Genomic DNA, 22597 nt, shown 5'->3' with positions numbered 1-22597 from the left:
GGATCCTGCTCTTTTACAGTTTGAGGAAAGTTTAGACTTGCTACTTTGACATACTATTAGCATGAAAACACTCTATTTCTTTTGGGTTCTATTGTTCCCTCCTTGTAGGCAACTATTAACACTGATTATAAGCCTATTTCTGGTGCCCTTCACCCTGGGAGGCAGAATTCTAGCCAAAAATTAGGGGCAGGGTTTTGGGTGTGTGTTGTGTATCTCCCTGTGTTTTCCTTATCACCTGGCTGCATGAAGTCCTGGCTTGGGCACTGGAGGGTGGGGGGAGAGGTGGCGTGGGGTCTCTGGGTCTCAACCTCACAGGCTCTGCATCTCTGTCTCACACCCAGGCCCATGTGCTTTGTGAAGGAGCTGGAGGTTCCTCCTTATGGGAGCTACCGACCCAGTGTGGCTCCCGCCACGCCCAGGGCCAACTTGGCCAAGGAGCTGGAGAAGTTCTCCAAAGTCACCTTTGACTACGCAAGTTTTGATGCTCAGGTTTTTGGCAAACGTATGCTTGCCCCAAAGATTCAGACCAACGAAACCTCACCCAAAGCCTTCCAATGTAAGTCGAGGAGAATTGTTTAATGTCTCCCCTCTCACATTGCTCCTGAGGGACAGTGGGGGAGGAATTTTCTTGGGAGTTCGGAGGGACAGGGTGTGGGCCTGAGTTCTCACCACTTCTTTACCTGTCCCAATGGGCCGGTTGTGGCATCCTTAGGGCCTACATCTTACTTTTCCATGTTTACTCTGAACCTTTATGTGTTTCCTAATAATTTATGAAGAAAATCATGGGTCTGTTATGGGTGTGTGTGGCCAGAGGCTTGAGAATTACTTCACTAATGTGATCTGCCCTAGCGTGTCCACTTCCAGCAATACCTCTAAGGAGGATCCAACAGAATAGGGTGGTAATGTGCCAAGAATCTTCTTGGTCGAATAGGGACCATCTTACTGGAAATGGTATTGTCTGTGACATTAGCCACACATTTCAAGGTCAGTTTTATTGAAAAAAGTAATTTCTGGAAATATTCTAGAACAATCATCCCTGCCTTTTCTTGCCACTTACCTCACTTCTTTGTGGTTAACCTTGGAAATGCATGAAAGATAGAAAAGTACCCTGTGCCCTAGAGGGATCTTGACTTTTCCCAGTTGATCTTGTCAAATCCACAGACAGCAGGAACAAGTTTCCAAGTTATTAGGATTACAGTTCTTAGGGTTGGTGGCCCTTGGGATGAGTTTTTTTTCTAGACTCCAGCAGATTCTGCTGGCCATGCTCAAGTGTCTCAAAGAATATTCACTTGCTTAGAAGCTGTGATGGCATTTCTGGGGAGGGACTCAAAAATAGTTTTCCACTTGTCTGAATCTTTCTGGAAATATCAGTGATTTCTTGGTTACTCACAATATCACTTCTGAGAATGATTTTAAAGCTACAGCGTAATTGATTATTAGGAAAGATAACACTATACCTTCATTTATGGTATCCTACTTACGCCTTGTTGCTTTATTAAGGTAGCAAAAATTATTAGGAACATAAAGTCACCGAAAGTGTAGCAGCATCTTATGATACGATGGGACAAAATTTTCTGTGTGTATGGTATTCCAAATACGTATCCTATCTACAGAATTATTTAGCCTCTAAGTATTTGTTGATGGACAAGATATTTGCTTGTTTGAAATTACCAAGTCTGTTGAGTATATTTCTAGAATTTTATTATTTCTGCCCAAACTTTCTTTTATCATATCAGAAATGAGATGCCTCTTTAGTCCTGGAGACAAGAGCAGTAGGAAGAGTGTGTGATGATGTGAGAACACTATGCCTTGACTCCTAGATCTCTCCCCACTTACTGCTGCCTCTGTCTAAGTCTGTGCAGTCTGGGCTGTTCCCTTTTAGCTTTCAACCTTTACCCAAATCACCTCCTTCAGGTGCATTCCCACTTCCCAGTGACTTTATGAGAGTATTTTATCTTCTCCAGGCTTTGATTACTCTCATGATGCTGAGGCTGCACACATGGCTGCCACTGCCATTCTGAACCTCTCCACTCGATGCTGGGAGATGCCAGAGAACCTCAGCACAAAGCCACAGGACCTCCCCAGCAAGGTGAGCACACCCTTCTGAAGCCCTTAGGGGAGAGAAGATTAGGAGCAGTTTATACTGAGAAATTTACAGTAAGGAAAAGGCTGGTGTCAAGAACAACTGGGAACTAGTTGATGTTTATTTTAAAATATTATGCACGTATGTGTGTGCCTGCATGAGTCTATATGCATCATGTGTGTGCAGGTGCTCAGAGCAAGAGGGCATCAAATACCTTTGAACTGCAGTTATAAGCTGTTGTGAGCTGCTTCATATAGATGCTGGGAATTGAACTAAACCTGGTTCTCTGCGAAAGTAATACGTGCTTTTAATCACTGAGACATCTCTCTATCCCTTAGTTGGTATTTTTTTTATTACCTTTAGCCCCTCTGATCATGGCTCAGGTAATCCAAAAAAGTAGATGAGTGACCATGAAAAGAGTTGGAGTGCTGTGCAACTCAAGGTCAGGCTAATGCCATGTCCTGTGTTCTCTTCTGGAAGCTGATAGTAACTGACATATCTTGGAGTAAGAGACCTGTTCTCACTCAAGCTTGTGGTGGTTTCAAGAGGTTGACTTCCTAATCTGCAGAGGAGAGTGGGACTGTAGGGCTTCTTCACGTGAAGTGAGGATGTGGTTCTTTTCTCTCAGCAGATCACATTCTCAGGAAGGGGCTCAGTTCGCCAACCCATATTCTTAACCTTTGTATTTACAGGCTGTGGACATTGAGGTAGATGAAAATGGAACTCTGGACTTGAGCATGCATAAACATCGCAAGCGGGAAAGCAACACTTTCCCCAACAGTGGCAGTTGCGGTAACAGCCCTGGTGTCAAGTCTCCTGATGTCTCTCAGCGCCAGAGCACTACCAGTGCCCCCAGCAGTTCCATGACCTCACCCCAGTCCAGCCAGGCATCCCGCCAGGATGAGTGGGACCGTCCCCTAGACTACACTAAACCCAGCCGCTTTCGCGAGGAAGAGCCTGAGGAGGTTGGTGCCAGGGCCCCGTGTGTAGCCTGAGTGTAGGCTTGCAGTTGCTTTCAGGGCTACTGTGAACACTGTTTTCTTCTTAGATATCTTTTCCTTGCGAGGTTCACATAGAGACCCCTAGATCTGTCTCTTTTCACACAGGATTCTTCATCTTCAGAGCATCTGAAATTCAGGTTACAGTCTCCACCAAAGGTTTCACCTGCACTGTTCAGTCTTGTTCCATAAAGAGGGTGGGTCCTCTCACCTCTGTAGAATTTAGTGGCTAGCAACAATGTAGACTTTACAAAGAGGAGAGGGATGTCTCATATTTCATGGAGATGATTAGGGAAAATCTTGTTTCCTTCATTTTGTGAGCTTTTCATCAAAAGCTTAGCTCTGGTCTCCCCAGGCTTCATTGCTTCCCTTCCCCAGCATATTCCATCAAACACAGTTGCTGTCCAGAGTTGTTTGATGCCTGGTTCCTTGGACTATGCAGTGAGGAATTCCTGACACAGGGGCATTGGGCTTGGGAGTCCTTGTGGTGGGCAATGGCCCGAATCCCCAAAACTCAGGATTGCTCCATTTTGGGTGGGATAGACTGGGCTCCTGGTCTAGTTAACAGCCCCCTTGGGTCTCACTAATGGAGCCCTGGAGTGTGCACTCATGGTAGGGAAGTACACATCTATCTGACTCTGTGGAAACCAAATCATTCTTGCACCCGACAGGAGCCCTAGTAGAAGCAGGGGTGCCCTCTATGTAGTATCTTCACTGTCTTCTCTCTTTCTTGGGCCTAGATCTTTGCAAGATTCATGCTTTACTTCCAGGGTTAAGTTGTTCCCTGGTCTGCTAAACATGACTTCTCAACTTCTTTCTTAGGTTGTGGGTTGGTGGATGTTTTGGTACCCCTACCTGCCTTTTCCTTAGCTCTAGTTCAGCTCTGGTCTTTTTATTATATTACATCAGCATATCCTCTTGAAACATCATTGTCTTCCCTGGAATGAGCTGCCATTTGTAGTGGGATCTCCGAGGTCCTAAGATCCACCTGTTGAGGCCTGTCCCGTGCCCCATCGGCAGCCTTTGCCAATTGTCCACAAACCTTTCCTCACCCAACATTTCCTAGTCATATTTAACCCCCAAAAGCTCTTAGGGTAGGCCTTCCCCATCCCTCTCCCTCTGCCCTGGATTACTTACTTAGACCCTCCTCCTTATTTCAGTCCTGCCCAATGGCTCACCAATTTTGATAGCAACTGTCCTGAGCCCCTTTTGTCCAGGGCCTCTATTTCCTGGCTTCACTGACCTTGAAGACTTGTCTTAGTGTGTCCTTCTGAGGACCTTTGACCAGTTGCTCAGGCAAACAAATCGCTATCCTAGAGCTTTGTTTAGTGACAAGAATCATAATAGCTACTGCAGGTCAGCTTCCCAGAGCTGCTTTGTGGACTGCGGTTTCACAAATTTCACTTATTTGAGGGTTGCCTCATTTTAGATATAGTGCCTGAATAGCCTGTTAAAACCTAAAGTAAGTTGGTACATCCCCAGAACGTGAAATCTGGTGTACTTGTCTTGCTAAAAGAAGTTAGTCTAAGGCTGTAGGACCCCGACTTCCAATGGAAGAGTTGTTGTTTCTCACTCCCTGTGCCACACCCATGAGTCTTTGGGTCAGAAGATACCCACAGGCCCACAGTTGAGTTAGTGGTGTTTGTCAAGTGTCTGATCTGGCCAAGGCATCAGAGCCATCTCAAGCTTATTATGATTATCATTAAGCTACTAGTATGTTATCTAGCTTAGCTTTGGGATACATCAGCAACCTTATTTAGTGTCTGCTGATAGTTGAGCTTTAAAAATACTGCATTCAGGTGTTCATTCAGTGGTAATTTGGTGGAGGTTGACCCAAGTCAAGTGCCCTGGCCTTCCTAGTGTGATCTTCTGTCTTGAGGTAGGAAGGCTTTCCTCCCTCTTTCATAAGGCAAAACATTTTATGGATGCTACTGAAGGGTCCCTCTTTGTTGCCCACTGTGTTGGATTCCTGGCTTCCTTGCCAGTTGTTAAAATATTCCCTGCTGGTTTGTTTTTGTTTTTTTTGTTTTTTTGTTTTTGTTTTTTTCAGTCAGAGCCAGCAGCACATTCTTTTGCTTCTTCTGAAGCAGATGATCAGGAGGTGTCAGAAGAGAACTTTGAGGAGCGGAAGTACCCAGGGGAAGTCACCCTGACCAACTTTAAGCTGAAATTTCTTTCCAAGGACATAAAGAAGGAGCTTCTCACGTAAGTGCTGCTTTGGCAGATTGGCTTCCCAGGAATCTTGGGAAAGCAGGTCTGGTCCCAGAACTCAGCAAGCACCTAGTTCCAGGTAGTTTACAGTGTCGTGTTTTCTGTCAGCTCTGCACTGAGGTGACTATGAACATGAACCTCTGAAAGCAATTAAGAACCAGGAAGCTCCTCTGGCCCTGCCCACAATACAGAACAGAATAGGGCAAGATGAGGATTGTAGTCACAGGCAGAGAGGTCCATAAACACCAGCTCTCAGCTCTGGCAGCTGCTGGACCTCAGACTGGACACAAGCAGAACTTTTTAATTAATCTCCAATGCCACATGTCCTTAAAAGACTATGAAGGGTTGGGGGAGGATTGAAGGGGAGCAGAGAGGCAGGGAGGGGAGCAGAGAAAAATGTAGAGCTCAATAAAAATCAATTAAAAAAAGACTATGAAGTGCTATGCCTAGAACTTTTTCCACTAGTGATCTAACCCTTACCTGTGCTCATAGCTAGTTTTATGGAGGATATAGGGATCCTCCTTTCCTTAAACTGCACCCCACTAAGTTTCTTTCTACCTTGGTATCCTGCCTTTCCAGAGTGGCTGGATCTATGTTCTCACTCTCAGAGAAGATTGTGCTGTTTAGGAGCTGGAGAAGGGAGGAGTGCCCCCCACGTGTTCATGAGTACACATTTGTACACATAACATGCATATGAAAATACAGCACTTATGCTTCAGAGGCATCCTTACTTCAAGTTCCCTTTCCTTCTTGAGTTAAGTCGTGTAGGAGAAATTTCCAGTCCCAGAAGTGAGGGCTGTGATCTGAGGATGTCCACCTGCCCTTAGTTTACTTGTTCTGGGGGAAGGCCTGCAGGTATGTATGGTCCTCTGTCCTGATGCTCTTTTTCTTTTGTTCAGCTGTCCCACCCCTGGCTGTGATGGCAGTGGTCATATCACCGGGAACTATGCCTCCCATCGCAGGTTCGTGCCCTGCTCCTCTGGCCTGACTCCAGTGCTTTGTGTGTGTGAGTTTGGGGGTATCTTTCTCCTCATCTTCTTTGCTCCTCTCTATGGCTCACCCCATATCCCATCTCTTCTCTTTCAGCCTCTCTGGTTGCCCTCTTGCTGACAAGAGCCTCAGAAACCTCATGGCTGCCCACTCTGCTGACCTCAAGTATGTTTGCGCTCCCTGACTGCCTATTTCTTGGGCAGCTCCCTGGCTTTGCTCTCTCTTTTATGAGGCTCCTACCAAGTCAGCCTTCTCTAAGACACCATCCCAGGCTGGTCCTGCTTTCCTGGGATGGGGAAGAGGAGCAGGGCTTGAAAGGGATGACTCTGCTTGGCTGGGCTGTTGTCCTTGCACCTGTGACCCTGCTTTGAGCAGTCTGACCTCTAAGCACTGTCCATCTCACTTCCTGTACCGCTCCAGGTCTTTCCCACTCCAGAGAACTCGGACAGGGCTGCCGGGCCTGCTTTTCCTACTACCATTCTAAATACCGAGAAAAGCTGGAACTTAACCATGGCTTAGTGGCTACAGGCTACGGGGCTCTTGTCAAAAAAAAAAAAAAATCACTAAAGTGCCAGAGAATGCTCCTTGCTTTCCTTCTCCCATGCCTTGGCTGCTGTTTCTCCCTGGTGTCCTCCCAGCCCTACTCAATGTTCTTGCCTTCTCTTTGTTGTTCCTCTCCATGCTTCTGTGCCCCTCTGCCAAACACTTAGGCAGAGCAGGTTCTGTGGAAATCCACAACTGTCAGTTTCCCTGATAGTCCTCAGAAGTGAGGAGCAAGTACCCAGAGCTTTCCAGGCATCTGTTCTCTTGGAGCTGGAGCTGGGGCCTCCATTGTTTTTGGTTTTCATTTTCTCTGTTGACCTGTGACATTATAGCCTCCATGACCCTGAGCTGTGATTACCTTGTCCAGGAGACCAGAGTTGAGGAGAAACCTTGATACTGGGAGATACTGTCCTGTTCTTCTGTTCCTCACAGCAGGACCAGGCCCCTCCCTCTCACAGTCCTTTTGGACAGGTGTTCTGAATCTAGGCCAAAACTCACTGAGTCTGTTTGGGGAACAGACGGGTGATGGATACTGGAGCTAGAATGCTGACAGCAAAAGGGACTTGCGCTGATTTATGGTTGGACAGAAATTTTTGGGTTTCCAGTACCCACTCTGCGTTTCACGCTAACCAGCTCCATTTCTTCTGGAAGTGAATGTCACGTTCATACCTTGTAGACTCATATGCTTTCTCACTTACATACAACACTGAGTCTAGTCCTGAAACTCAAAGTTAGAGAAGAGTCCTGTAGGCTCAGTGAACACCTCCCCACAGTTTTTTATTATCTTTGTATTTATTATATTTGTATTCTTACCTACCCTCACACCTATTTTTATATCCAATTCTGCTTCCTTTTCCAATTATGATTAGGGTTCATGGATTTCCAACACAGGGCCTCGAGAACTCTCTGTTTCAGGATATAACCGAACATTGGATTGAGGGCTAACAGGAGGAAACTTGACTGATACAGCCCTGGGAGGGTCTGCACTATAAATCTGTGAAAAACTTCAACACAAAACTTCTGTGGGCACAGCAGAGGAAAGTCTCCTTGCAAGGGTGGGCGTCTCAGGTGTCCCCACTGCCTCCAAAGCTTTTATTGTCTCAGAGCTCTTTCTGGGTCCATTGCCTCACTGCTCAAGACTCCAGAAGACTCTTAGAAGAAGGTGACCATGACCTATTCCACACATTTCCTGATACCCCAGTGCTCCTGGGATCCTTGTTCTGTCTGGGTGGGCATCAGGCTGGCCAAAATGGTGCAAATGCAGTTCTTTTTGTGGCCTCCGTATAAACGGGAAAACAAAGACAAGCTCAGGCATGTTCTCTGTTTTTAAGCAAGTTCCAGGGTCATTTACTCTCCTTTGTATGAACAGGGGCTGCCTTGAGATGCTCAGTTCACATGGTAGGAGTATACATACTATGTATGTATATGTATATACACACATATACATACTACCCTACACTGTGGAGGCATATCAGGCTATAATGAGGGTGGGCAACACCTCTGCAGCACAGGAATGAGGCACCGAGGGAGATCTGAGATGTCACCATGGCAGAATCATTACTTAGGTGTAAATTGTTCCTTCTTTACAAGCAAGACAGTTAGAAGCAGATGATAGACAGGGTGAAGGCAGTTCTAGCTCTTGTGGCAGCTTCCATAAGGAACATATGGAAAATACCTAGTCCTCTTAGCTTGTGGACGCTGTCCTCTTTGAGCACAACTTACAGGAAAGCCATCAAATAACACATTAGCAAGGAATACAGAGCATTCTCCTGTGTGCTAGGCACCTGCCTGTTCTCTGGGAGCCGTAGACCCTCCCAAGACTCACTGGTGATATTGAGTATATCTGCATCTTACCCTGATGCCACTCATAACTCAGGCCTGGGTTGCTATGTGGTCACTGGGTGACCCCTACTTTTTGTTCTAAACCTCTGATGGATGCTTCCTTGATATGAAGACAAGGAGCAGGAGCTCTGGTCCTCAGACTGAGCTTCTTCCCACTAAAAGGAGAAACAAACTATTTTTATTTCCATGTACTTGGACTTCTGGAAAGGAGGGCCACCATGGTGGTAAAGGTAGCAGCTATACCATTATATGGCCTCATGAAGACTAGAAAGAAAGATTTGGGTGGGTCAACTGCCTGATAAACAAAGAAGCACTGTGAGGGACACAAAAGTCTGGACAGACACACAGAGAAAGATCTGAGGGGTCAGAAAAAAAATCACAAGAACTGGTGTCAGCTGTTCCATCCTCTGGAATGCCAGACTCCTAGCTTTTGTCCTTCTTATAAAAAATACTGCGTTCCAAAGGTCAGAGAATGGATACAGAAAGTCAGACGCTTCCCAAGGCTAGGGTGCCATAGAGCAACACTTTGGATAACCAACACCAAATGCTGTTTCCCACAAGATGGCGCTGTACTTAGGGGCAAGATGCAAAGCAGCCGAGCTATGGGTCCACCTCTAAGTCAATCCCATTCAATCAACACCTGCTGTCTTTTTCCATTTGGAAGAAAATAACTCAAGAAAAGTCCATGTTCATAATACTAAAGTTTAATTTCTACCACTTTATGGAATATGTTCATGAATTTTGTACTTCGTGTTTCCGATTTTGCCCTTGCTGGGGTCCATCAACCAATAAAAATCACTGGCTGAGTTCTACATTCACCAAGCAGGAATCAGTGGCCATACAGTGGGTACTCATGGGTACCTCTCTGAGTTCTTATGATTAGACCTAAAGTTTAGATGTGTTCTGGATAACCAGATGTGACTGGAACCCAATAAAAGTCTAAGCTGGGAGCCCACAACCTCCTTTGGATGCAATGAAAGTAGACCGTACCCTGTGCCCTCTCTTGGTGTCCGGTATAAAGCTGATCTCATTCAGCTGCTCTTCTCTTGACTTTCTGGGCTCCACTAGGAGTGGCTGGGCTTCGTACTGAGTCTGTGAAATGACCTTATTGATACTGAAAACTTGTTGCTGGCAATGGCAGGCTAAGGTATGTGATGCTCTTTTGCAAAGAGGTGCAAAATTGGGGGATGGTTGTTTGAAGGACTTAGAGCTTATAATGATGATGGATTCATTTGAGAGCTGAGTCCAAAGAGGCAAATAATCTTTATGGGCTCTGGTCTCATCTTATGTTTCTCTGCAGGTGCCCCACACCTGGCTGTGATGGCTCTGGCCACATAACAGGGAACTATGCTTCACACCGGAGGTGAGTGGGACCAAGGGTAGTGATGAAAGTTCTGACTTAGACAAAGTTCTAATGTTCTGAATAAGATATTAAAGTTGCCAGCAACTAGAGTCCACTTGCATCTCTTTTGATTTGTTGGTGCTTCCAGAATTGTTAGGTATCCATATGCAGTAAAATCAAAAAACAAAGTATCAGATTAGAAGCTCCTGAAGATGTTTCCCACTTCTGATGGTTCTGTTGCCCTGTTTGAAGGTTGTGTAAGAGCCAGCTCTGTTCCATAAGAAAGCATAACTGACAAGTCAGCTGACTGATTGATCCTTTCTTCCCTCCTTCCCACCCCCACAGGGGGCCACAGAACTTGAGGGAGTAGCGTGAGGCAGACAGTGAGGGAGCTGCTGTTCTGGGACTGAGGTGGCATATTTTCCTCTTTCAAAACCAGTTTGTCAGGCTGCCCACGTGCCAAGAAGAGTGGACTCAAGGTGGCGCCTACCAAGGATGACAAGGAGGACCCCGAGTTGATGAAGTATGTAGGGCTATACTGGCTTCTTCATTGTTTTGAAAAATTGAGGGTTTTTGTATGTTATAACTAAACAACAACAAAAAAATCAAAATAATGCCTTTTGAATACAAATCTGGGACCCCAGAATCTGGGAGGTTAGAAGCAGGATCATTGAGTTTAATCCTTCCTGAGCTAGTGAGAACCTGTCTCAAAACCAAAACAAAATGAAACAACTTATTCCTTACACTTTTCCTCACATCTGGCCATTAAATTGATTGATGATAATATTCATTTTTACGGAAGAACTGGAACCTGACACATTGTTTCCTGGATATTGAACCCAGAGCATGTTATCTGGGTTCAGGTCTGAGGTATTTTGGTGGGACTTTGGGAAGTTAAGCGCCCTACTGCCCTGACATGGTTCTGGGATCCCTTATATTTTGTTTGACAAGAAGGCTCAGGTGTTTTAGAGGGCACTACATTAGGAAGATATTGCATCTTTGAATATCATGGGTCTGATCACCAGCATATCTGTCTAAAGCAGTGGTTCTCAACCTTCCTAATGCCTTGACCCTTTAATATACATTTCATGTTGTGGTGATACCAAATCACAAAATTATTTTTGTTACTACTTCATAACTATAATTTTGCTACTGTTATTAATTATAATGCAAATCTCTGTTTTCTGGTGGTCTTGGGCAAATCTTGTGGGTCATTCAGCTCACAGGTTGAGAGCCCTTTGTCTAGAGCTGGTTAAGCAGGACAGTCTGGAAGAGGTAACACTGGAAACTGGACCCAGCACAGGGACTAAAGAGTATATACTTGGTCTTTATTTTCTCCCCTCTACAAATTGTTTTCTTTTTTCTGAATATCAGTTAGATACAGAGTATAAATTCTCTAGCTTACCAGTGAAAGGTTGTTCAGTGAAGTAAACACTCATAGCTAGTATTTTGTCCTTAGCTTGTGCTAAGGTATGGTCTATCTGATGCTGGGGGAGTTTTGTTTTTTGAGACAGGGTTTCTTTGTGGAGCCTTGCTTGTCCTGGAACTAACTTAACTCTGTAGACCAGACTAGCCTCGAACTCACAGACATCTGCCTGCCCTTGCCTCCCAAGTGCTGGGATTAAAAGTGTGAGCCACCACCATTTACCTGGGGTAATTTTTTAAAAAGTAGTTCTTAAAAGCTGGGCCACTTTTAATCCTAGCACTTTGAAAGCAGAGACAGCAGATTTCTGTCATTTCAAGTCTAACCTAGCCTGGTCTTCAGAATATTTTATATCTCTGTGCTTGAAAATTTGAACTAGATGAGAGGTGATAAGTATGGTTTGGTTGTCAGGAGTAGATATTGGCTTTTAGAAGGACACATGTGTATGTTCATACACATGAAAAAAATCTTTTTGCTGTGGGACAATGATCTTTTATCCTGTCACTTGTATTATTTTTAATAAAATGCTGATTGGCTAGTAGCAAGACAAGAAGTATAGGCAGGGAAAACAGGCAGGAAGTAGAGGAGGGGCGAGGAGAACAGGAGAATTCTGGGAAGATTCAGTTGGCAGTCATTATCCAAACACAGAGGAAGCAAGATGTGACTTCCTCGCTGAAAAAGGTACCAAGCCACGTGACAAGAATTATGGGCTAATATAAGTTATAAGAGTTAATAAGAAGCCTGAGCTAATAGGCCAATTAGTTTATGATTAATGTAGACCTCTGTGTGTTTCTTTGGGACAGAAACCTCTGTCAGCATCTTTTTGGTTGTGAGCCTAACCTTTAACGGCTGAGCCATCCCTCCAGGCCAGCATCTTTTTATTGAGTGAAAATAATAGTCTTCTGATCTAAGACTATGATCTATGATAATACCTCTTGGCTTCATCTTAGTTCTTGGTTTCTTTCCCCATGGAGTGTTATTTTATGACCATCTTTCATGCCCTGGTCAATATAAAAAATATTCTCTCAAACTGCCTTCTTCCCATTGCAGCTTTTGCATCTGTCCTTAGAACTTACCTATTTTCTGTGGCACTGACTTACCATTAACACAGGCAGAGCTTGTGGAACCATTCCCTCTATCAGATAACTCCTTATATGCATTCCAATAATTCCTTTCTTACCACCTTGGTCTAAATGTCTTTTACAAATCCTTTTGCAGAGTCATTTGTTGTTGTTGACCATTCTATAAATCTCCTGAAATTATTGAGAGCCGATGAATAACATTTGTAACTCTCCTTTCTCTCTGTATCTTTCTTCTTAGTCCTCAAAATACATAGAAGATATCCATTGGGGAACTAAAACCATCACCTGCTTTACCCATTTAGATTGCTTATTTTATTAATTTATTATATTAATTATATATATTTCTTATCTTTTCCTATTTATTTTTTTATATTCATTTTATTACCTATTATAATTTTCCCCAATTAGGAATCAGAGACAACTTTTAAGCTTGGAGACTTTGTTTTAACATTTCTTCATTTGGTATTAGGGTAGAACTTCAAGACTACTTTCCTATAATCCGTTTTCATTTTTCCTTGAAGAAAGTAAAAGCCTTCTTTCATGATTTGCTATAGCCAATGCATGGGTTAGAACTTCAATGGGGGGAACAGAAAATAGATCATAGCAATGTACCATTACCTTACCAGGGGTTCCAGAAAGTTCCCATATCTTTTGTGGTTATTTTTTCTTTTTCTTTTATTTTTTTTTAAATTTATTTATTATGTATACAGCATTTTGTCTGCATGCCAGAAGAGGGCATCAGATCTTATTATAGATAGTTATAAGCCACCATGTTATTGCTGGGAATTGAGCTCAGGAGCTCTGGAAAAACAGCCAGTGCTCTCAACCTCTGAGCCATCTCTCCAGCCACCAAGATTTATTTAGTTTATGTATAGGAAAGGTTTGTCTGCCTATCTGTCTGCATATCAGAAGAGGTCACCTGAGACTACAGTTATAGATGGTTGGGAGCAACCAAATGGGTGCTGGGAATTGAACTTGGGACCTCTGAAAGAGCAGCCAGTGCTCTTAACCACTGAACCATCTCTCTGGCTCTTTTTTTTTTTTTTTTTTGTGGGTCTTAAGTGATACAAGTTCCTGAAGCAAAAATATGGTTGACTACTTCTATTCTTCTGTGGCAAGGTGGCCAGGAGTGGGGAACGATATGTCTTCTGGGGGCTTATGGACAAGTGCTTACCATCTGTGATGCAGTCTGTGTGTGCTTGTATCATTGTAAGAGAGCAGGTTTCCTGCAGTACTCACCTGCAGGTGGAGATATGCAATGTCACAGGCTCAAACAGGGATGAGTCCCTAACAAATTTCCCAGGATATGGGAATTTTAGGACTGACCATTAGTAAAGCGTATAGAGGGTTCTCCCAGGAGGTAAACAGTAGAAATGATGGCTCTGGTTTGGGGGGTTGATCAGGATTTAGGTACCTGTTGAGGCTAGACCCAGTGGGTTTTCAAGAAGCATGCCTTCCCTGACTATGTTGTTTGCTGAACCAACAACAGCCAGACACTCACTTAGCAGAAAACAACTTGACCTGGGATTACTTTTCTTCTCAGAGCTTGTTCAAGCTGTGGTCAAAATCTAGTTGGACACAGAAGAGAAGATTACACAGTATTACATCATTCAGAAGGGGTTGCCATCACCAACTGTTTTATTTAGTCTAATAAACTTTATTTTGGGGTGTTAAATCAACAATGCAGAACATGTGCTGGTTAAATCTTTGTGTGAAAAAATTATTTTTCTTCTTGAGAATCCAGGAATTTGCTTGGGATTATATGGATACCTTTATCAAGCATATCAGCAAGGACCTTGTGGGATGTGATACAGTTGGTGAATTTGAAAATGATTAAGGTTGAGATCGGTATTTTTCAAATTAGCTGGGGAAATAGTTTTCCTCTTTCTAAAGTACTGTCAACTTTGCTTTTTAAAAACAAAATTTCTGCAACTAGGAAGAGACTGTGATCTTGATATTATGTAGACTAGATATCATGCAGCACTTACAGGATGAATTTCCTAACGTCATTATGACAAGAGTGGGGTGCCTTCAAGTATTTACATTGTATAGAGCCTCCTCTCACTCAATAAAATATGTATAACTGACCATCATCTTTAAACAAGTGCACACTAAAGCAGAAACTTTAATGAATATAGTAAGTCCTACAGAAGGATGGATTTTGTTATGAGTTGTAGTTTCGCAAGGGTTGTGGTAGAATTCCCACCCTTAACGGGTCATATAAGCACTGGTTGAGACTAAGTCATATCAACACTTTGAGGTCATAGAAGTCAACAGAAGTTCTAATGTGGAGGTTAGGTGATGATGCTTCCCTCACTCTATTTACCACTCCTGGAAGTCCATGTTGCCCCACCAACCCAGCGTCTGGCAGTTATTCCTCTGTTCTATGCTATCTTGGATCCATGTCTCATGTCACAGCACACATGACTTCTGTGTCCCACCGTGCGTTCTTGGAAAGATAAGCTTATCAGAAGATCATGGAAGCCTGCCAGCTCATGCCCTAATTCATGTCTCAATGTGATGTCAAAGTCAATTATTTTTGAAGATTTGACACTATGGTTAAGAAAAAGGAATCATTCCCGAATACTGCTTACATATGAGATTCTAGTGAACAGTAGTGACTCCTCCTTGCAAGGAGGTTAGGAGTTTTTCAAGTGGTTAGAAAATTTCACCTGGGGGCTGGAGAGATGGCTCAGAGGTTAAGAGCATTGCATGCTCTTCCAAAGGTCCTGAGTTCAATTCCCAGCAACCACATGGTGGCTCACAACCATCTGTAATGGGGTCTGGTGCCCTCTTCTGGTCTTCAGGCATAGACACAGACAGAATAATGTATACATAAAAAATCTAAAAAAAATTTTCACCTGTCTGAAGTGGCTGAAGAACTTATTTCAGCTGGGCATTTCAGCTTGTAATAGTGGGGATTCAGTAGGGGTTCTATCCCAACCCTAAGATTGGCTATCTGCATCCAGATTTGAGGAGCTAGACAATTGAATGTGAGCTATCTAGAGCCCATGTGTGTGAATGTGTGTGTGTGTGTGTGTGTGTGTGTGTGTGTATGTACGTACTCTTGGTGTGTCCTTATTTTAGGCTGCAGGCTGAGATCAACTTGTACTGACCTTGTGTACATTCTATTGTCTGAGGTCTACGTGGGCTGGAGGAGCAAGAAGGGAAGGAGAGGCAAGAGAGAGGGCCCTGGAAAAGGTGGATAGGAAACTATCTCCAAGGGTTTCCTGGAGATGAGGTAGGGTTTCACTTTGCTGCCATTGCCTTGTTACTCTCTGACTGGGCATTGTGCCCTGTGCTCCAGGAATAGGATACAGTAGGAGACTATCTGGCAGCAGGAGACTGCTTCTGGTCCTCTATCTTCCTGAAGATGTCCTGCCCCCGACTTCTTTGTATCCAAAGAGAACTCTGTAAAGAAGGGCAACAGTATCCTTGGGCCATAAGTATTTTCCAGGTGCTTAGCATATAGTGAACATGTGGCGAATGATGACTTTAACAGTGTTTCATTTGTTGGAGAGGACTGAAAGTTTTTAGATTGAAGATCTTGTTCTGGGCCCTGGGTTGAAGGATTTGAAAACCCTGCAAAGCCAGGGCCCCTGTGATCACCTCAGTCTTTCTGTGTCTAGGTGCCCAGTTCCAGGCTGTGTGGGGCTCGGCCATATCAGTGGCAAATATGCCTCTCACAGGAGTGCTTCTGGCTGCCCGCTGGCTGCTCGGAGGCAGAAAGAGGGTACTCTCAATGGTTCATCTTTCTCCTGGAAGTCGCTGAAGAATGAGGGCCCTACTTGCCCAACCCCAGGCTGTGACGGCTCTGGCCATGCTAATGGCAGCTTCCTCACCCACCGAAGGTACCTGACCCACATGTCAACAATCAGGGACCTTTTGGCTGGAACATAACCCCTGGGTGGGGGAAGCAATCCAGTACTCAGTGGGACCAGCAGTTCTGCAAGGGAAAGCAAGACCCAAGTAGCTGAATGAGAGAAGTCATGGAAGCTGTTGGTACCAGATGGTGTTTATTTTGCTTTCGGAATGTGTTTGTTCTAATAAGTATTCCTCTGTGCACCAATGTTTATTATCCCTATGAGCAGTGCTATGCTAAACATGGAGACCATAATGAATAGACTCCTGTCTCTGCTCATATTTGACTTCTCGTCTCCTATACCTTGTGTCCTGCCCCTTACATTGGGACCTGTTTTATTGGGGTGGGAGGGAAGGCTCTTGCTTGCTTTGCAAGGGACCTGGTAGCTAGCCCTCTTCTTGCCTAGACAGTGCTCATTCTGTCCACAATACCTACCATGGCTGAGTTGGCTTTGCTTCACCAGACCCCCTTCCACTCTGTTCTAAGAAGTCACTCACCTTATCCAGTAACCTTTGTCTGGAGTGAAAGCCAATATCTACTCCCTTCTTTTTTCCTCCCCCTTTCTTCTTTTTCTTCCTTCTTTTCCTTATTTCTTATTCCACCTACAGAGTCAGTTAATGCATCCATTCAATGAAAACATTTACAGAGTCCACCTAACATCAAGGAGTAGAGACAGAGAAGAAAACAAAAGAACAGCAACCCTTTGCATTTTTGAGTGTGTTTTGGATAGGGTGGGTGGGGGACAGATAACATAAACAAATGAGAGCTATTGTATCTGGTGAATGGTAATCAGGGCTCAGGGGAAAAAGTACTCTGGAGAAAAAACCCAGAAAATTACTCTCCCTGAAATGTATGTAGAACAAGCCCACAGACACCTGGAACTGGAGAGAGCCTGGAACACCTTGGTGAGGTGACAAAAGGGAAGCAGGCAGAACTTTGTGAACAAGTATCTTGCCAATTGCCTCTGAGAGTGAGGTACCTACTTGGGAGCACATAAAAAAAGAGGGTCTCATTTAGGCAGTTAGGATGGCCACAGCATATAGACCATAAGGAAAATGACAAGAAGGCCAAAGAAGAGGCTGCGAGAGCCTGGGCCGTATGGGCCCAGCCGAACTCTGTGCTTCCCAAGTACATTTCACTTTGTCTCCATTTCGATTTATGATGTTGATGAAATCATTGCAAAAACATGTAGTAATGTGTGATAATCCACATGCTTTTATATGCTTTACTATATTCAAGGAATCACCTGTGAATGCTGGTACAATCATATCCTGAAAGATCTCTCAGGGGGTGGGGGCATGCAGGCCTCGACCCTTGTCCAGAGAGAGGACTAACACCTGGAGGCAGCAATGCCCTGGTTCCTTTAGGACCTATGGAGAGCCATGACAGTGCCAAACAGGAAGAGATCTGAGGGGGCACCTTCCCGGGCCCCTTTCCTGGAGTACAGCCTTGCTCACCAGGCAGGGAAGGCAGCTGAGGTGAACAGTGCCACGTTAGGGAGGCATCCAATGTCATCAAGGTGAGGTAGAATATGCTTGGCGTGGCCCTAATGTAGGATCCTGGACCTGCTTTTGTACAATGTCCCTGAACTGGTCAGTGACGTGTGAACTTCTGCTTCTAGTTTGTCTGGCTGTCCCAGAGCAACCTTTGCTGGAAAGAAAGGAAAACTCTCAGGTGATGAGATTCTCAGCCCAAAGTTCAAGACAAGTGATGGTGAGGATGCCCTTCTGGGATGTCCCTTTTTATCATTCTCTCTGTACTGTGGAAAGGGTATGGGATGCTGAGTTCCCCTGAGAATGAACCATGATAGATAGTTCTTTCCCTGAGCCAACTGGCCTATTAACTTAGCCCTGAAGTTCTCAATGCCTGGGCCCAGGACTTCTGGTTTCACTTGACGGTCATGTTCGCTCTGATCTTGGGTTTTGTGACTGTATGGATCAGAGTCTGATAGGAGGGCACCAAAAGCCATGCCCATGAGTTTGTGGACAGCATGGCTCTTCCAATTTAGGCAAGGGGATTCTCTTTGAATACATCTACCTTTGGTCATGGCACTTAATGTCTCTGAAGAGACCATTGCATTCTGCAAAGGTCAAGTCTTGAGGAAAATAATACTGTTCTCAGTTTCCAAGATTTCCCAGTATCTATGCCCAAGAACTAACTTCTGCATAAAGACCTCCTTTTGTCTCCAAAGCAGCAGTTGGACAGAGCTGCATCTGGTTTTCTCTTTTCTTTCTCTTTCCTTCCTTCCTTCCTTCCTTCCTTCCTTCCTTCCTTCCTTCCTTCCTTCCTTCCTTCCTTCCTTCCTTCCTTCCATTTATTTTTTGACAGTGTTGGAGAATGATGAGGAGATCAAGCAGCTAAATCAGGAGATACGAGACCTGAATGAGTCCAACTCAGAGATGGAGGCTGCCATGGTACAGCTGCAGTCCCAGGTAGGTGGACTTGACTCTTCCCTTCATCCAGAACCAGCCTGTAGGTTGCTGTTTCCATCAGTATCACTGGTGATGAGCTGATGGAAGCCCAACTCACAGCACACAGTGCACTGGTTAGCTGCCCACTCACTGCATTGCTTGGGAGTCTTACTTCCAGGTGGCTAATGTTAGTCATCGTCTTGGATCGCTCCACTGGCAAGAGCAATCTGTTAGTGTTCTGACTTTGCTAATACTGGTTGTCCAGTTCGTGTTTCCAGTCTCATTAGCACTAGCAGATCCTCTGTTCTGTTCTTGCCTGGACCCACAGAGCCAAACATCAGCCAATCATAAAGAGCTCCTTGCTTTCCTCAATAGAATTTGGGTTAGATTAGAACCTTTCCACTTCCTTGTTCATGGAGGAACGCTTTTAGTGTTGAGTGCTGGTGAGCATGGCTGTTGCTTGGTAACAGGGCTACTGCTGGCTGCTCAGTGAGTCTAGGGCAGAGCTGGTGTTGTGTGAGTGTCCCCTAATGTGTGGAGAGAGTACAGGAAATGTACACAGAACACATCAAGGGCAGAAAAGACAAACTGGAAAACAGCAGGCCCTTTTCTGGAGGCAGCAGTCATGCTATGTTCCATTCCACATGTCTTGATCTAGTTTCTCCATGGGCTAATGCCATTTCAAGAGCTTGTGTATATATAGCACCAATCATGGGGTCAGGAAGAGCTTGTACTATATGTCCTGTACATAATGGCGTGTTCTCCCCCAGGATCACTGGAAGTGACAACAGGAGGGAAAGAGTCTTTTATCTGGGACCATCACCGTTTTCTACCTGTCTTTGGATGAGACACAGTACAGTGTAGGTCATCTCTCAGAGTCCCCAGAGCCTTCATCCTTGTGATAGCACATCTTATTTCTCTATTTGCCAAAACCCATGTTTTTAGACTTATTTTTGTTAAAGATTTAATTTTTGTTTTTAGTTGCATACATTTGATATGTCTGTATACGGTTTGTGCACATTGCCCAGATGAGAGCTTTGAATCCCCAGGAGCTGAAGTTATAAGAGATTATGAACTGCCTGATATGTGTGCTGGGAACTGAATCTGGATCCTCTCCAAGAGCAATACATACTCTTAACTTCCGAGTCATCTCTCCAGCTCTTTAAATCTATCTATTTATTTATTTATTTATTTATTTATTTATTTTGTGTGTGTGTGTGTGTGTGTGTGTGTGTAAATGCCTATGGAGGTCAGAGATATCAGATATCTCTAGTTACAGGCAGTATTGCGTCACATTATATAGGTGCTAGGATTCAAACTCAGGTCCTCTGAAAGAGTAGTAGCACTCTTTAGCTACTTAGCATCTCTCTTGCCTCAAGACTCATTTTTTAAAGAGCTTGGTGTGGTGGTACTTAGCTACATAGAAAGTTGAGGCAGGAGGACTGTTTGAGCTCATAGGTTTAAGAGCAGCCTGGACAATACAGAAAGATTACCCCACCTTTAAACTACAAAAAAAAAAAAAAAAAAAAAAAAAAAGAAAGCCTATCTTTGAAAGACTGATTACTTTTTTTTACTAGCATTTCTTTGGAAGTTTTAACTTCCAAATTCCAGTGGAATGGCTAAAAGGGAAGGAGTAAGGTCTCTAGAACTAACCTTAGTCACCACTGGCAGAGCAGAGCACTCAAGCCTTGCTCGCTGTCTTGCTCACAGATTGTCTTTCCATGAGTTCAGTCTTTTACTCCTTGAAGACATACAGTTAAAGTTGGGGCTGTCTTTTAACACTAGAAAACCCAGAAATAGCATAATCCTATGTAAGTTCACTGCCAGGGTGTGGAAGATGGAGAAATTTGTTTGTATAAAGCCTGAAGATGTGCCTGGAGCCTAGGCAGTCAGCTCACTGGTCTTTTGTGGGAGGAAAAGACTCAGAGGTAGGGGCAACCTAGCACCCAGAAGTTGAATGCAATTTTTCTTATCATACAAAAAGAAACAAAAGCCTGACAAAGTAAGAGCACAGCTGGAATGGGCAGAGATTGAGCTCAGGGTGCCTTGGAATCTGTGCTTTTCATCCCACCACTAGGAGGGACAAGGCAGAGAAAGCCAGATGTAGACTTAGGTACTTGGCATACCAGCTCCTTTCTCCTTTGGACAGAGGCTACTTCCAGAGGACCTTTTCTCTCTCCATTTAGGGATCAGGGCTCTACCATCTCTTTCCCTTGATGGGGTACCTCACAGCGAGCAGGACCAAGCCTCTTTCCCACTAATGAGCTTTGTCTTTTCCCAGAATATTGTGAGGCATGGCCAGTGGTTTCACAGCAATCCAGGGCCAAGGGAAGGTAGTATTTTCTATGTCTCTACAACAGATCTCTTCCATGGAGAAGAACTTGAAGAACATTGAGGAGGAGAACAAGCTCATTGAGGAGCAGAATGAGGCCCTATTTCTGGAATTGTCCGGGCTGAGCCAGGCCCTCATCCAAAGTCTTGCCAATATCCGCCTTCCACACATGGTAGGCAGCAAATCACCTGTGGGTATTACAGATGAGCTGGCAGCTACCCTAGGGACAGTTCAAGGGTAGGAAGAGTGGGTATACCTCATGGCTCTGTTTATGATTCCTGAGGGAAGGATCCTGTGGGAATAGTGCCATCCCCTTGGTAGTGTTCTCAGTGCTCTGGTAGGGTAGGTGTAGGTCCTGAGTAGCTCATGAATTGGGGTATAATGGGGTTTCAATGATGGTGAGTTATGATTTTTGTTATGATTTTTGGTTTTGGCAGGGGTGTATTAGACCTGGGTTTGAGGCTTTCCAACTAGTTTCTACTATGTGGGGTCCACTCTAGTAAGGCCTGCTAACCTGGTTCTGTTCTCTAGGAGCCAATATGTGAACAGAATTTTGACGCCTATGTGAACACCCTCACTGACATGTACTCCAATCAGGATTGCTACCAGAACCCGGAGAACAAAGGCCTTCTGGAAACGATCAAGCAAGCTGTGAGGGGCATTCAGGTTTAGGCTGCACTGCACAGAGGAGTCTCCACTCTGCTCCTCACAGTGGGACTTCTGACTTATAGCTACTTCTAACTGGCACCGCCTGGGAGGAGCCTTGGGCAGCTTACCCAAAGGGAAGCCTGGAAATCAGTGTCTCCTATGATGTCCTCATTAGGCCCAGGCATGAAGACCTCTCTACATGGATGTCTGGTGACACTGAAGTATTACAAAGTGATTTATTTTTGCTTTTTGAAAGAAATCTGAAGAGCAGCTCAAAGTCTCCAGTGGAAGCTCATGGACAAGGTTCTCAGGGAAGTTTTGGAGTTTGCAGCCACAGTATTCCATTGTCTGTCGAGATGGGGAGGGCAGCCATGGACTTGGTGGGTGTTAGTCTCAGCAGGAGGGCATGCCTAGGCTTCTGGAAATGCTCACTGAGGCCCATGTGGCAAGTATGTTTTGTGTTTTCATTTAATTCAGCTTTGTGTTAAAGGTGCACAATGATCTGCTTCAGAGGTGAATCTAGGGACAGGCCTTCCAGATGGCAGTCTACACAACTGACGGGCATCATAGAAAGTCAGCTGAAGGTATTTTTCACTTAGAGGCCCTGGAAATCAGCCACTTGCCTGGGAAGCAGATGCCTGTAAACCATGCAGACCAGCTGCCTCCTGGCTCCAGTCTTTAAACCCCTGGCCTGGGCTCTAAGTCCAGGACCACTGGGCCAGGCCTCTTCTGTCTGTATTTCCACCCAGGTGCTAGACCAACCATTGTTATTTTTTCCTGTGTAGGCTTGCTCTCTGTATCCAAGGTGACTAAAGTGGGGACACTGAGAT

The 22597-nt window shown here is 44.6% G+C and overlaps 1 protein-coding gene across 2 annotated transcripts in view; it reads left to right on the top strand.

Annotated features, from left to right (window-relative positions):
• Myt1 (myelin transcription factor 1) overlaps window positions 1-21791 on the top strand; it is a 41739-nt gene extending 19948 nt beyond the window's left edge. For both annotated transcript variants that reach the window (XM_050151146.1, XM_050151144.1), the window contains 13 exons: window positions 342-556; window positions 1965-2089; window positions 2776-3048; window positions 5132-5286; window positions 6192-6254; window positions 6379-6447; window positions 9968-10030; window positions 10449-10532; window positions 16144-16365; window positions 17998-18089; window positions 18705-18808; window positions 21148-21291; window positions 21651-21791. In XM_050151146.1, the coding sequence (XP_050007103.1) occupies window positions 342-556; window positions 1965-2089; window positions 2776-3048; window positions 5132-5286; window positions 6192-6254; window positions 6379-6447; window positions 9968-10030; window positions 10449-10532; window positions 16144-16365; window positions 17998-18089; window positions 18705-18808; window positions 21148-21291; window positions 21651-21791 (1750 nt within the window). The remainder of the gene's footprint in view (window positions 1-341; window positions 557-1964; window positions 2090-2775; window positions 3049-5131; window positions 5287-6191; window positions 6255-6378; window positions 6448-9967; window positions 10031-10448; window positions 10533-16143; window positions 16366-17997; window positions 18090-18704; window positions 18809-21147; window positions 21292-21650) is intronic.
• Window positions 21792-22597: the final 806 nt, after the last annotated feature.

This window comes from Alexandromys fortis, unplaced genomic scaffold, assembly GCF_014885135.2.
Source record: "Alexandromys fortis isolate MF-2015 unplaced genomic scaffold, M_Fortis_MF-2015_v1.1 scaffold_27, whole genome shotgun sequence".
In the NCBI taxonomy this organism is placed as follows: domain Eukaryota; kingdom Metazoa; phylum Chordata; class Mammalia; order Rodentia; family Cricetidae; genus Alexandromys; species Alexandromys fortis.
This window is presented reverse-complemented; position numbering and strand designations above follow the sequence as displayed.